At 38.2% G+C, this 16487-nt stretch overlaps 1 protein-coding gene across 1 annotated transcript in view; it reads right to left on the bottom strand.

Moving 5' to 3' along the window:
* Positions 1-10198: 10198 nt before the first annotated feature.
* The window catches only part of DIAPH2 (diaphanous related formin 2), a 724307-nt gene continuing 718018 nt past the window's right edge, over positions 10199-16487 (bottom strand). The window contains exon 28 of the mRNA XM_055121637.1: positions 10199-15095. Within this exon, the coding sequence (XP_054977612.1) occupies positions 15028-15095 (68 nt within the window). The 3' untranslated portion in view covers positions 10199-15027. The remainder of the gene's footprint in view (positions 15096-16487) is intronic.

Here is a 16487-nt window from a genome sequence, read left to right on the forward strand (position 1 = left end):
TCTGTAGTCCCACAATTTTCCAACCCACTACTAGGAAAGCCTATAAAAGCCTGCAGAGAGAGCGGAGGTAGATCCGGAGAAAGGCTGGAGCTAGGAGTGCAGGAGATGGAAGTTTAAGGATTGAATAAACAGTAAAAAAAAAAAAAAAAAAAAAAAAAAAAAAAAAAAAGCCTGCAGATAACACAGAAGAATCTTTTTTTTTTTTTGCTTTTTTTTGGGGGTCATACACATGCACAGGGGTTACTCCTGGCTCTGCACTCAGGAATTACTCCTGGCGGTGTCAGGGGACCATATGGGATGCTGGGAATCAAACCCAGGTCGGCCGCATGCAAGGCAAACGCCCTACCCGCTGTGCTATTGCTCCAGCCCCAGAAGAATCTTTTGCCATATAATGCTCAGTTCCTTGCCAAAAGAAAGTCATTTGTTCTCTTTCCTAATGATTAATTCTGTTTAGTAAGGAGCAGGAACGAGGGGAGGAGTGAAAGAGAGTAGTAGGAGAATAATAATTAAAGGCTCTGTATAGTGTATGACTTTCTGGTCCTAACATGAAAAATAATATCTAACCCCCCCATCACCTGCTGATAGACTATGGTGCTTCTGGGAAATCAAGAGATAAATCAAGAGTCTAAATGTTTTATACAAAAAAAAAGCTTTTTCTTTCTTGACAGCTACAAATATGAGTTTGCAAACTCAGGTGGAGGGAGGAGGAAGCAACATTTTTGTATTTCAGCACATCAACTAATTTATATCATTAAATTTTATTTATTTAAATATATACTATGTGGTACCAGAGCTTGAACTGTTAAAATACCTGGTGAAGCCTAATATAGAGGATACAGTGTCTGTGGGTGGAATCATTAGCTCAAAAGCCATTTTTTTCCTACTAAGAATGTCCATTCAGTATTAATCCTGTGATCCTAAGGTTACTGTCTTTTATGTCTTCAGAACACGCAGCCAGCTAATTTCCTCAGGCAGGGCAGAAGAGGAAGTCTATAAGGATGTGTCCTGCTTATAAAAAAGCAAATGTAATAAAAGCAGAAAGCATAATTGCCCCTTGGTATCTGATACTTAAAGGGTTGGTATGTTACAAATGAGCTCCACACTTACAACTTTTCACTGATACGTACACTTAATAAATTGTTTAGGGAGGTGATTTCTGATTGCTAGAGGACCATATATAAAACATATTAGCATAACTGGAGTGTAGCCAAATCCCTCAGTGTACATTTCAGATGCTTATTGAATGTTTGACCTTGGAGGAAAAACCTTCTTGTTTTCAATCTGTGTCAGCTCCTGGCATTACTTTTATGAAATAAACATCCAGTCATCTTTAGTTGAAGAAACATCCTCAATGATGACCTCAGTTTCCTGAGCAATGATTAAGGCTATGTTCACATGTGGATGAAGAAATTAACTATCATTCTCTATTACTAGTACTAAATATTCTTTTTATTTGTTTAAGTCACTGGGTTGACACTACACATTAATTCACTGAGTAACTCCTTTGTTAAAAGGCCCCCAAATGATTAAGATAGTCACTGCCATAAACTAATTTACACTTGAGGCAAGAGAATATCACAGGGGTTAAGGTGACTGTCTTGCATGAAACCAACCATGGTTCAATCCTTTGCAATGTATTATTCCCCAAACATTGCCACATGCAGCCATGGAGGTCTGCAGGCATGGCCATGGTGGTCCAAGTAATTCCCAATATCACAGGGCCTCTGTAGCACTGCATCTTCTGGTTCCCAGGCTTCCTGGATACCAGTTGGGAGGACCTCCCTCACCCCAAATGGAACTTACACTTTAGAGTTGTCAAAAACATTGACAACTCTAACACAAAGCAGTTTGGAATAAGGGCCATGATTGAAAAGTGAGCAATTTACACTGGGAACATAAATAACAACTTATTTTAATAAGAGATTTTTTTAAACTTCAGGAAAGTTAACCGTCATCCACTGTTGGTGGGGATGTTGTCTAGTTCAACCTCTATGGAAAGCAATATGGAGATATATCCAAAAATTAGGACTAGAGCTCCCATACAATCCAACAATACCAGTTCTTGGCATCTATACCCAAAAGACAAAAATATTATTTTGAAAGCATATATGCACACCCATGTTTATTGCCATACTTACTACAATAGTAAGTATGAAAACTTACTATTGATATGAAACAATCCAAACAGATGAATGGATTAAGAAGTTTTGGTATACATACACAATGAAATAATATGCAGCTCTAAGCAGAACAAAATCATGCAATTTACAACAGCAAGGAGAGAACTAGAGGATATTGTGCTGAGTGAAGTCAGTCAGAAGGAAAGGGACAGATAAAGAATGATCTCCCTCTAGGCGCCATTCCAGCTTTAGCCCACCCCTGCCATGGGAAGTCATGCCCTCAACCCGCCCCTGGCGCCATCTTGCACACCTAGCAATGAAGAACCCATGCTGGTGGGGACCGCAAGCCAGAGAATGCTCCAGACCCCAGACCGAGCCAATAACACCGGGGTGCCAGACGGAGAGGGTGCCGTATCCCCGCCTTCTCCAGATGGAGCCCTGGCGAAACTGAGCTTCTACTAATACAGCTCCAGTATGTGGGACTGGGGCAATTTCTGCAAACCTTTTCACATATGCAAAAAGCCACCCAGGAATGGCTCTACCACCCCTGAGCGCCCATTACTCCAGAGGCACAGTAACCAATCTTGGAATGCAGTGGCTTCTGGCAGATATACTTCTTGACTGTGAACTAAGCTACGGCCCCACGCAGTCCCGGGAGGGGCAGGGTTTTTGTCCCTCGGCCTTTTCCCCTTTGTGGCAGCATGGTGACCACCATCTTTCAGAGCCAATTGGACAGAGACGTAGGAGCCTGCAGTGATGGGACGCGTTGGCAATCTCGTGATGGGTGGGGGGGCAGAGCCAGCCCTGCTCCCCATGCAAATGAGACCCCGAACAGCTGCCGGTGAACAGCTCCTCCGACCCCGAACTGCCATGATCCCAGAGACACACAAAGCAATCTCAGGATGCAGCAGCTGCTGGCAGAAATACCTCTGGACTTAATTTCTAAAATGGCAGAATCCCAAAACTGGGCAGCCCCTTTCTCGGCCATGCAACATCATATGCTCTTTGTTATAAGCAATAGAAAACATATGATCTAATGATGCCATTTTGACATGTCTGATTGTTGGAGACAAACTCCAAATAATAATAGTGGGTTTTTTTGGTCAAAAATTGAATTTAATCAAAGAGAGAGTAAAGTGAAAATCATTTGTCACAGTGGGGGAGTGGGAGGGGGGTATGCTGGGGTTCTTGGTGGTGGAACATGTGCACTGGTGAAGGGATGGGTGTTTGATCACTGTATGACTGACACTTGATCCTGAAAGCTTTGTAACTGTTCTCATGGTGATTCAATAAAATAAAAATTAAAAAAAGAATGATCTCCCTCATATGCGGACTTAAAGTTGAGTGAGGTACATTTGTGGAATATAAAATAACATAATATGAGACTAACACCCAGGGACAGTAGACACAAGGGCCAGAAATATTTCCCCATAGTTGGAAGCCTGTCTCATGAGAAGGCAGCTGGAATAGAGAAGGGATCACTAAGACAATGATGGTTGGAGGAATCATTCGGGATGGGAGATATGTGCTGAAATTAGATAAAGGACCAAACATAATAACCTCTCAGTATCTTTCTTGCAAACCCAAAAGTAGAGAGAGAGTATGGGGGAAATTATCTGCCATGGAGGAAGGAGAGCATCGCAAAGAGGGTGTATACTGGGGACATTGGTGGTTGGAGAATGTGCACTGATGGAGGGATAGGTGTTTGATCACTGTACAGTTGAAACTGAAACATCAAAGCTTTGTAACTGTATCTCACAGTGATTCAATAAAATAATAATAATAATAATAAAGTTGAATGAGGTAATAACAAAGATCCAAAGGCAACATAATGGTAACTATCACACACAACCGAGTTGGGGAAATGGGAGAGAGGGATGAGGTACTGGAAAGAGGCAGGTAGATGTATTAATGGTAGGTGTGGTGTTGAAATTATGTCCATAAGAAAACATTATTAATAGTGTTGTAATATAAAATATTAAAAAATTAAATACGCATATTTAGGGAGGTATGCATGCTTGTGTTATTATTGGCAGGCTCCAATGGTCAATCCAGAATAGTGTGACTGAAGGGATAGAGTAGTATAGACAAAACTTTAAGTTTGCTTGAGTCTACTCTTGGGATCTGTGAAAACCACACTAGTTTTGTTATTTGAGGGAAAACAATTTTTACTTAATTTTCCAAAATGAAAATTTTAAAAAGAAATGTCTAGCAGTGTGAAAAACGGGTTGTAGAGGTAATAGACGAAAACAGGGAAATGCTCTTCCATACCAAACTGGATAGGGGAGGCAATGATTTAACATGTTTCTTAAGATTTACAATTATAGACAGAGAAAACGTAGCAAAAATAATGAAGTATCCAACTATATATAGAAATCAACATTTTTTAGAGAAGGATATGCTTGTCTGGGAATATAGTGATCTCACTGTAAGAACTATCCTTTATAGATCAAAGTAGATTCTGGGGTCCAGGGGAGATCTCATTGAATTCCTGGATTTCAGGAGAGAAAAATTTACCTGAAGATCGCATCTATATCAAGGAAACAAGTCATGGAATTGGCTAGTATGATGCTGGGGGTGGAGAGAATATTAATGTAGATACCGCTATATGTAGGGGTCATGAGACAATAACAGCTCATAAAAGGGACTGGGGACTTTTTAAGTGAAGAAGACAGGGATGAACAGATATAATTTGCGAACAAACTGGGAGGGAAAATACTATCAGGATGAAGAATTAGGAGGAATTTACAATATTTGACAATGAGGTGGTCATTGAGAGCCCTAAAGGAATTCATGGGAAGGTTGTTGTTGTTGTCTAGTAGGATGGAGACTTGTGCATGTTTGTAGACTAAATTGAAATAGAACAAGGGATGTGAAAAGTGAAAGTCCTTTTGAAAATACAAGCACTTTGTAACATAACGTGATGCCAGTCAGTTTTTCCAAGTGATCTGGTGTTAAAAGGTCAACGGCATATGAAAAAGGTCTTCATTTTTATCACTATACTGAAGCCAATAGACTGGAGTGATAGCACAGCGGGGTAGGGCATTTGCCTTGCACGTGGCCAATCTGGGTTCGATTCCTCCATGCCTCTCGGAGACCCCGGCAAGCTACCAAGAGTATTCCGCCCGCACGGCAGAGCCTGACTAGTTACCCGTGGCATATTCGATATGCCAAAAACAGTAACAAGTTTCACAATGGAGAAGTTACTGGTGCCTGATCGAGCAAATTGATGAACAACGGGACGACAGTGTGACAGTGCTACTGAAGCCAATGGATCCATATTCTTGTTCCCTGTAATTTATTCCTCAGCCTCTTGTCAAAAACATAAGTGCTACTTATTATTCAACCTGGTAAAATGCTTAATTAACTGGCTTTTGTTATGAAGTCTAGAACACTAAGCTATTTTATGTCAAAGACAATCATAGCATTTTCAATTTAATTAATATTGTGATATTCAACTTTTATAGGAAAATAAAGGGGTGATAACACTTTATGGGGAGAGGTAAGAAATATTCTTAACTAAGTTCTCCTTACAAAATATGATAGTTAAAATAAAGATAAACAGTGTGGTATGTACCCAGAACTCAGAATGTGCTGAGTAGGCAATCTTACAGGTCTTTGAATACAAGGTTTTCTATTTTATTTTATTTTATTTTTTTACAAAAAAGGGATAGATTGAAGCACGGTTGAAAGTTTGAACATCTGGAAAATAATGAAAAGGGTACTTTTATGAAGCTATTCATTGTTCAAAACCTTCTTAAATATATGCCCTAAAATATTAACCACGCACTGAAAAACTCCTAGCTCTGAACTAACCAAACCTTTCTTTTTTTAATTAGTGTATCACCATGAGACAAAGTTACAGACTTACAGGATTTCATGCTTACATTTCAGTCATACAATGATTGCATACCCATCCCTCCACCAGTGCCCATTTTCCACCACCAATGGTCCCAGCATCCCTCCCACCACCCCCACCCTGCCCCCTTCACCCCATCCTGGCTCTGTGGTAGGGCATTCCCATTTGCTCGCTCTCTCTTTTTGGGTGTTGTGGTTTGCTATAGAGGTATTAAGTAGGCATCATGTTCAGTCTATAAATAGTCTATAGTCTATTTTCAGACTCCCATCCCTAGTGGGCCGGCCTAGCACCCTTTGCTTGGTGATCCCTTCTCTATCAGAGCTGCTTCTTCACCTAGCATGTGAGGTCAGCTTCCAAGCGGTGGAGTACTCCTCTTAATCAAACCTTTCTTATAGTTCATCAAAATGTTCCACTGCCACCCTCTTCCCCCACATGAGCATGAGAACGTTTTGAATCGGTATATTTAATATCCCCTCAGTCTACGGCCATACCACCCTGAACGCGCCCGATCTCGTCTGATCTCGGAAGTTAATATCCCCTCAGTTTGGGTCATTTTAAAAATTCAATTATTTTATTTTTTACTTTTTTCCCTTTTTGTTGAGTAGGGTGTTTTGGGTTTGGATGCCAAACCCAGTGGTGCTTCAGGGTTCCTAAGAGTGGTGTTCAGAGAACCAGGAAGGGCAAAAGATCAAATCATAGCTTCCTGTATGGCAAATAAGCATTTCTGACTTTGATTGATCTCTCTGACCCCTTGATTTTAAATAATAATAAAAATAAAAGAGAAGTTCAAAAAAGGGAAAGATAAAGGTTAAAAAAGAAAAGGAAAAAATCCAACTTAGTGCACTTACATATGTCCCTAACTATTAGTGTCACTAAATAGGTCTTTTTTTTTTCTTTTTGGGTCACACCCAGCGATGCTCAGGGTTCACTCCTGGCTCTGCACTTAGGAATTACCCCTGGCCATGCTCAGGGGACCATATGGGATGCTGGGAATCGAACCCGGGTCGGCTGCGTGCAAGGCAAACACCCTACCGGCTGTGCTATCACTCCAGCCCCACTAAAGATGTTCTTATGCAGAATAATGTTCTCCTTTCAGTTCTATGTCTTTATAACTTGATGCTACTTGTGTATAAAGCTCACATGAGCATCTAAATAGAATGGCTAATGTGGTCATAGAGAGTGGCAAAGGTGCAAGTGTGTATATGCATAGCATCACTGCAAAGATGAGATCGTCTTGCATTCATTTTTTCCATTAAAAATCACTGAAGTCCCCATGGGACCCTGGAGTCACACCCACAAACTGCCTCTGGCTGCTACTTTAGCTCCTTAACTACCATGATCCAGAGACACACAGAAGAATCTCCAAACCCAGCAGAGAGGCCTACGGACTTTAAGCCAGCCAACTTCACCGGAGTGCCTCAGACGGGGACAGGCATCATCCCTCCACCTGTCCCCTAAAAACCCCCGGTGGCCGCCAACTTCCAGAACCCAATGAGAAGTGCAGGTACATGGATCCTGGGACAGCAAACTCCAGGCCCCAAGGGATAGGGGATGCGCTGGTCCTACTCATCCTCCCTCTCCCCCCATCCCCATGGGACCCTGGAGGTCACACCCACAAACTGGGTCCTGCTGCTACTTCAGCTCCTTAATGACCATGATCCAGAGACACACAAAAGAAATCTCTGAAACCAGCAGCTTGCCGCAGATGTCTCCAGACACTAAAATTATCTAAAATTTTAGAATTCCAGGAGCACACGGCTGCTCTGGTGACCACGCAATAGCTTATGGTATTCATAACAAGCAATAGAAAAGAGAGTATGGGGGAGACTGTGTGCCTTAGAGGCAGGGGACGGGTGGGATGGGGGGGAATACTGGGGACCTCGGTAGTGGAAGATGTGCACTGGAGGGTTGAGTGATAGATCATTGTATGACTGGAACTCAAACAGGAAAGCTTTGCAACTATACCTCATGGTGAATAATAATAATAATAATAAAATGATAAAAAATAACATTCTGAATAAAAAGTCACTAAAGTCTGAAACTTTGGTGTCAGATTTGAATCTTTCCTATCCTATACCCTCAATACCAATTAATTTTCAGGTCTTTAGATGTCACTTGGATCTGTCTTATTCATGCTACCTTCATGTAGGCCCTCATAATCTATCTAAATTACAACTGTGTTAGTCTCCAACAAAGTTAGCCACTTGTGATATCTCCCTTCTTTATCTGCCCTTTTGTTTCTGTGCTCTGTTCAACTGTGCTCGAGAGTTACTTCTGGCTGACTTCAGAGATCATTCCTGGTGGGGCTCGGGAGACCATATTGGGTACAAGGGATTAAACACAGGTTAGCACCACATGCAAGGTAAGCATCTTCCCCACTGTCCTATTTCTCCAGCCATGTGTTTTATAACTTTCTAGTATCCTTTTCTTTAAGTGTTCTGTATTGCTTCTGTCCTCAAACTCCTTCATTATTTCCTACATTTACGCAATGAAGCCCAGATAACTGCTTATGCTTTTCATGAACCTCACACTATAGCAAAACTGAATTGTTCAATATTTCCTGTATATGCACCAAGATGTTAAATGCTCATATCAGCTCATGCTTCTCTACCCTCCTCAAAAAAACGTTAAGCTACACACATACAAACACACACACAACAAAACAAAAAAAAAAAAGAAAAACAAACTCCCCCCAAAACACATTTATCTAGTTCACTGATATATGCTCAGAACATTGTAGTTGGTACCCCAGACCTTGTCTGTACCATGCTTTTGGTGTTTTTGTCTTTCCTCCTTGGATTTCAGTGTTGTTTGTAATGCCCATCTTCCAATAGACTGAAATATTTGTGGGTAGAAGCTCTGCTTAATTCATAATTGTGTTCATAAAAGTGGTATCAACAAAATGGGCACTTAGTGACTATAATAGCCACACATTGTGGCTTGGGTGTAAGAAAGTCTATAGCACAGTAAGGCAAGTGAGGGTATTATTATTTTTTATTATCAATCATAGCACTGTAGCACTGTCATCCCGTTGTTCATTGATTTACTTGAGTGGGCACCAGTAACGTCTCCATTGTTAGACTTGTTACTGTTTTTGGCATATCGAATACGTCACGGGGAGCTTGCCAGGCTCTGCCGTGCTGCCGGGATACTCTTGGTTGCTTGCTGGGCTCTCCAAGAGGGACGGAGGAATCGGACCTGGGTTGGCCACATGCAAGGCAAACACCCTGCCCGCTGTGCTATTGCTCTAGCCCTTATTATTGTCATTAATTTTATTATTATCTCTTGTGCTTTGCTCTTAAACTTCAAAATGGGGATATATTGTCTCACTCTTTAGTTAACCAAAAATATGGGAAATAATATTTATACTGTTGAGTTTCTATTAGCCAAGAACTGACAAGTCATTTTTCTTGTAATGGATACTAGCTACAATAGCATTTTATTTGTGGCTATTAAGAGAAGGTAGGCATGGTAAAATTGTCAATAAATATATCTTTAGCTATAGCTTTCTTATTATCATGGATTAAAAGTATACAACATGCTACATGCACTGAAAATTTCTACTTTCCTTTGAACTTTGGCATTAAGCTCAAATTCACCTAACAATGGATACTAAGATTTTCAGATTCCACACTAAGAAAATTTCCTGCTTACATCTCTGGGCAAGAAAAAAAAAACAATGGATTTTATTCCTGAACAAATCATTCCAAGCCAAATAATGGTCTTACCAGGTAATATGGTATAAAGTATAGACACTGTTTCATATAGACCTTGTCCAGCTTTCTCTCTTTCCGTTGGTCTACCTATATTTTTGAAATTTTTTAAGAACATAATTATCTATGATTATCAGCTACATCAGCCATCTGAGTATTTGCATTGCATTTGCTTTTATTTTATAATCAAGACAAAAAAAAAGAAGTTTCTGCGGGAAAAAAAAGGTGGGTTTTTTTTTACATTCTTTTATGGAATGTTAATCACCCTGAATTTTCTAGAATTCACCATTCTGCAAGCAGTGATTTAAAAAGTCTTAAAAAATTATGATTCCACAGGTATGTTTATCTTTAAATATATACTACAATCTCCATTTGATCAAGTTTTATTAAAATATATATACTTTAGTTGAAGTTTCTCTTTCCAGAACATTCTTACAAGCTACCTTGATATTTCAGTTTGTGACTTTAAATCATCTTCAGTGGAAATCCTCATACACAGCCAAGCATTTAATATATTTTAATTTTATTGAATAAGTTAGTATGCATTACATCTATATTATAAATCATTATTTGTCCAGCAAAGAGACAGTTGATCATTTCAAGACAAAATAAGAACCTGAATCCAAAGTTCTACTTCTACTGAAATATTTCTAGATATCTTGGTTTGGGCTAGTCTTCTCCAAGATCCATTCAAAGCAGGCTTTGCTGTCACCTCTCTCTTCAGCTGAGGATTCACCATATCTAAAATGCGTTTATAAAGAACACTTCCGCTTTGGAGGTAGTTTTATGCCTGCACTGTGAGTCACAGAATACATTTTGTCAAAATGTCCATAAGAAGGGCAAAAGAGATACATTAGAATTCAGAGTTGGAAATCATTGTTTCTTATTTTTAAGTCAATTAGTTACAGTAGCAAATATATAAACTGAACTTTAGAACAGCACTGTTTAGTCATTTAACATCAAAAACATGCAATTGACTGTTACAATTACTTTTAGAGAACGCTTAAATTTGATTTGATACGAAGGATACCTTTTAAAAAGTGAAAACTACTTTTATGTACAATGACTACTGTTGTGAACTGAATACTGACTCCCCAAAGATATGTGCATATCCACATTGCTAGAAGCTTATTTGGAAAAGGGACTTTGCAGATGTCGTGAAGTTAAAGATCTTGAGGTCAGGTAATTATTATGAATAAGTCTAGAAACCCATAAATGCCAATTTAAGTGTCTTATAAGATGGAGACAGGTTGATTATATATACAGAGGGGAAGAAAGATAAGATAAAGACCTAGCACAAGGAGATTTGGCCAAAAGATGTGGAATGACAAGTCACCAAGAAACTGTAAAAGGCAGGAAGAGAATTTCCCCTGGAACCTTTGGAGGAAGTACAGCCTTGCAAATACCTTAATTTAGCACTCTGTACTCTAAAATAAGAGAATAAATTTTGGTTACATTTAGCTACCATGTGTGGAATAGTCTGTTACAGCAACCCCAGTAACCAAAAAGAGATCTAGGAATCTGGAAGTCAGGTGCTACTATTACAGATATCTGCGTGCAAGTGATTATGGAATTGGATGAGTAAGAATGGGAAAAATTATGCAAATATATAGCAGAAAAATCATAAATTGTCTTAAATAGACTATTTGGTAGAAATAAATTAAGGATGGTTATACGGAGAGATTGCTCAGAAGAAACCAAAGAATATTTCATTGTAAACTAGAGGAAAGAAGATCCACATAGTGGCAAAAAAAAGCCCCCCCCACACACACCATAAAACTGTAAAGTGGCAAAAAACTTAATTGTCTGTAGAAGTTCATTGAAAAGTAGAAATTAACTGATTATCTTGAATATTTAGCTGAGAACTTTTCAAGCAAAGTGTTCAGGGTATAACCTAGTTTCTTCTATAGTTTATAGTAAAATGTGAGAAGAGATAAATTAAGGAAATAACTGCTAAACAGATATGAACCAGAGCCTGATGATTCTGGAAGATTTTAGCCATTTACATTACAAAAGGTGCTATGATTGTGTGTTCCACTGGTAAGAAATTGTGCGTGGAGGTGAGGTTAAGAATCTGGCCGGAAAACCTTTGTTAGTGCTAAGGGGATTCGTTATTGGCTAAAAGATCCACACTCAAAGGAGCCCAGAAAAAGACATGGGGTTAGTACACAAATATCTCTGAGAACACTCTTGTTTGAACTGAATTAATATGACACACTTCAGAGGCCTTCAAAAATGTTGAGAATCTTATAACAGAAGAAGAACTTCCAGTTCGGTCTGAAAAGGACAAAACAGGTCACAACAAGAGGTTGTCAGGTAGCCAAATTTTTATAGGCAGAAAAGTGACTGATAAAGCCGCAGGTATGTGCAGAGCTTCTGGTATTTAAGGAAAGGCCCAGACCTGGAAATAGAGGCACATAAATTTGGTGGGACACACAGGTAGACTATAGTAGACTTAAGACCATATCTTCCAAAATTCACACACTAATGCCTAGAATCTGACTAATATCTTATTTAGAAAAGACTCTCTTGGTGCCAGAGCAATAGTACAGAGGGTCAGGCACCTGCCTTGCATGCTGCCAGCCCAGATTGGATCTCCTGCATCCCATATGGTCCCCTAAACACCACCAGGAGTGATTCCTGAGTGCAGAGCCAGGATTAATCCCTGAGCATCACGGATGTGACTCCCAAACAAACAACAAAACAAAACAAAACAAAACACCTTAGACTTGTATTAAGTTTAGGATTTTGAGATAAAATTATTCCGGATTATTTGGGGGTCTGAAGAGCCCATATAAATTCCCTTAAAAGAGAAAGTAAGAGAGAAATTCCAAACGCAGACGCGAAAGTGTTGGGAAGATACAGAAAGACGCACTGCCATTACCCAATGGATTTCAATAGCCATCACTAGCTAAAAGAGGACAGGAAGATTCTCTTCTAGTCTGTGGAGGAAAAACGGCCTGTGATATTTGACATGTGGCCCTAGAATTGTGACAAAATAAATTCCTGACATGTTCACCAAGTTCATGGCAATGTGTTATAGCAGCCAAATGAAACTAATACAACTAGTAAACACTTATAGGGATTTTATGTTCCTAAGAACATTCTAAGAAAAACTGAATAATTGATGCTCCTCACATATGGCAATAATAAACCTAACAAATGCTTTTAATACAACTTGGTTCTATTCTGAAAAATGTCACTTATTACATTTTGGGTGAAACTTTTCAGATTAAAGCACAACTAAAAATAGCTAAAGCAGGAACATTATACATTTGGGAAGAAAATACTTTGTTTATTGGAACTTCATGAAAGATCCTGAGAGGTTTTATATTTGTGAAAAGCAAGTGGGATTACACTAAATAGAAATATATAATTTCTTAGTAATGTTACTTCAGTTAATTTCCCCAAAACTGAGAAGTAAGGCAAGTTTATATCTGGAAAAGGCGATATACATTAATATTTCTACCTTGGTCAGCTTGATATTATGGTATGGCAAATTTACCTAAACTTTAGTCAAAGTTAATATTTCAAAATACTATTTTACTATGCCTGAAAAGCTATCAAAACACTTCAAGAGAGCAGATCTCGAAGATTTCTAAAAAAATGTTGTGAAGTCAAAATATATATATATTTTTACATAAATTATTAGACCCTAAATCTTTGCTATTGTTTTAAAAAGTGTGAGAAATTTATATATTACATAAACTTTTCTGTGTCTTAAGATGGAATAAAACTGTGAAACTTTAGATACTATTACTATTTTTTTATTTCCTTCAGAGTTACTTCATAGATTTTAAGAGTATAAAACTCAAGCAAGAACGCACCAGAGGAAAAGTCAGCAGTTTGAATCATTCTATCATCAAATATAAAGGAGACTGAGTTACTGCTCACTTGTTTACATTATACCACATGGTGATTTACCAAGTCCTAGTCATTTGTTCTTTCTAAGTGTATGTTATATGTGTTGGGGGAGTAGAAATACTATTTTCTACATAATAAACATGTACTATACATTGCAGTATCTGCATAAGCTCATTTTTATACTGCATTCCAAATATGTTATATCACATTATTTCAATGCATATTTTAAAATAAGAGGCAAATATTATTAACTCTTCCCCCCTCATTAATTGATGAAAAATGAAGAGAATGTCTTTCCTCCTAGAGTGATGTTGGCAGTATCTTCTTAATTTGGGAGCACAAGGTAAATAGAATGATGATTGAGGAGTTCACTTAATTCACTAAGATATGGAATTACTGTATCAGGAACTATACATATACACACATCATTCCTTTTCTTTTTCAGGTCGCCAAAGCAAAATTGGAAAGGAGAGTAAAAATAAAGATAAAACAATTGACCTTTCAGACACTTTTCTATTGCTGCCTGTAGAGATAAAAATTTCCTCTCTCGGGTTTTATAGAATTCTATTCTCTGCCTTCAAGAGGGTCATGGAAGAATCAAGAAAGAGAAGGAATAAAGCACAGAGAATAAGAATCAGTTTTTACCTTTAACAATCTAAGGATAATTACACTTTCAGGGTTATCCTAAGCATAAACATTAAAATATAATGGTGTTTTCAAAAATAGCCATATAAAGTATTTGTATAAAGTAGATGTAAGTGCACAATTAGAAAAACACTTTTTAAAATAAAATTTTAATCACTTTTTCTAACTGGATACTGTTAAACTTTGGTTTTATTTTTAGCAATAACTGCTTGCAATATCATGCTGAAACTCTAGATTAATAAATTTAATTTCAACCAAAGCAGATGAATCCATCAGCTCTCACTTCAAATAAGGTTTTAAACAACTTAACAGAGGTAAAGCAATACTTTTTTGAGTTTCCAAAATAGCTTCTCTTACAGAGCATGCAATATTAGCATTTCTCCAGAGCACAAACATGCATATTTTCATTGACCTTTTCCTTTTTATGTAACAGATATCAGAAGCAAATACTGGATTGATTTCTTTCCATCTATTTTGTAGGGGTAAGCTGCGAATTTAAGTAATGTAAATTTCTGACAGAGTAAGTATTTCAAAAGCCTTTAAATACTTCCATTTCTAACATTTCCCCCCATCATGATCAGGTCACACTCAATAGCAAAGTACAATCTTTACACAAAATAAAACACATTTTATAATTCTGGTAATTGTGTTCACGTAGAATTGCGGGAAAAGTCTTATAATAACTGGAGAAATGCACACTATTTCATCCAGCTTAGCTTGATGTTTGCAGAAATGCAGCTATTTCCTCTTTATTCCTTGTTTTGTTCTTCATAAACTGTATGATTTTGTTTACTTAAATATTTTCTTATTCTTTGGCATCAGGAAATCACTTAGATGAGACAGCTCCATTGTGACGAGAGCGAGACCTTTCTAATGGTGGTACTCGCCTGTTATCTGTAAGACAAAAAAAAAAAACAACCAAAAATCATGAGCTTTGTAGCTTGATTATTACACACTGTTAGGCACAGACAGGTTTTCAAGCAGTTCTACAAGATCACTGAAAATGGATATTAACATGTAACTAAGTAACAACAACACTGATCGAAAACATTCCCCTTATAGCTGCCAAGTTGAGTTCACAATTTCTGCAATCAGTACAAAGCCTTTTCAAAGGAAGCAAAGACAGAGTGACAAAAACGAGTAGAAGGATTCTCCAGAGCACAATCCCCTTGAAAATAGCAGGCGACACCAAAGTTCCATGACAAAGATGTCTAATAGAAAGAATCTATGTTCAAGGCCTTTGGATGAAAAAGCACTTCAATTCCACAGAAGTATTTGCAGGCTACCTTTAAGGACCTAAGAATGGGCAGAAAGGAATTTTTATTATTTATGACTGCACTATGTGGTCATCAAACTGGCTATTAGGTCTGCTTTATTGTAAGGTGTAAATAAAATCATTGTATTATATAATCATTACGGGAATGAGTAAAGAATAGCTCCCACTCCCAAGAGGAAAAAAGAATCACTGTAGGGTCAGCGAAATAGGGCTGGAACATATATTTTGCATGTGGATTTTCAGGCTCAATCTTCAGCACTTCATGGGCCTCTCCCCACCCAGTACCCCTATGAGCAATCCCCAGAATACCAAGCTGGACTTGGCTCCCTCAACTCAGCACCTCTGAGTGTGATATATATCACTGTCACTGTATCACTGTCATCCCGTTGTTCAACAATTTGCTCAAGTGGGCACCAGTAACGTCTCCATTGTAAGACTTGTTGTTACTGTTTTTGGCATATCAAATACACCACGGGTAGCTTGCCAGGCTCTGCCATGCGGGCAGGATACTCTCGGTAGCTTGCAGGGCTCTCCAAGAGGGGAGGAGGAATCAAACCCAGGTCGGCCGCATGCAAGGCAAATACCCTACCTGTTGTGCTATCGATCCAGCCCGTGATATATATATGTATACATATGTATATGTATATGTATATGTATATGTATATGTATATGTATATGTATATATAGAGAGAATTACCTGCACAGAGCATGGCAAGGAAAGTTTTGTAAGCTGCTGAAAATCTGAAAGTTGATGAAAATAATCATATCATCAATGGTCTCTGCTCGGCTTAAATACAATTGTGTAGGTGAAACATCATTTCTGGCCAAAGCATATTAGACTCCCAATGTAGAATGAAACTATGTCCCTAGGAATAATTCCAGCATCCAGTGATTATATAAATGTTAACACTATATATTCCTTAATTATTATCTCTGCTTTTTGAATAAAGGTTACACAACAAACCAGTGTAATGATGAGAAATTATAGCACAAAGAGAATGCTCAAATGC

The sequence above is a fragment of the Sorex araneus genome, chromosome X, assembly GCF_027595985.1.
Source record: "Sorex araneus isolate mSorAra2 chromosome X, mSorAra2.pri, whole genome shotgun sequence".
Classification (NCBI taxonomy): domain Eukaryota; kingdom Metazoa; phylum Chordata; class Mammalia; order Eulipotyphla; family Soricidae; genus Sorex; species Sorex araneus.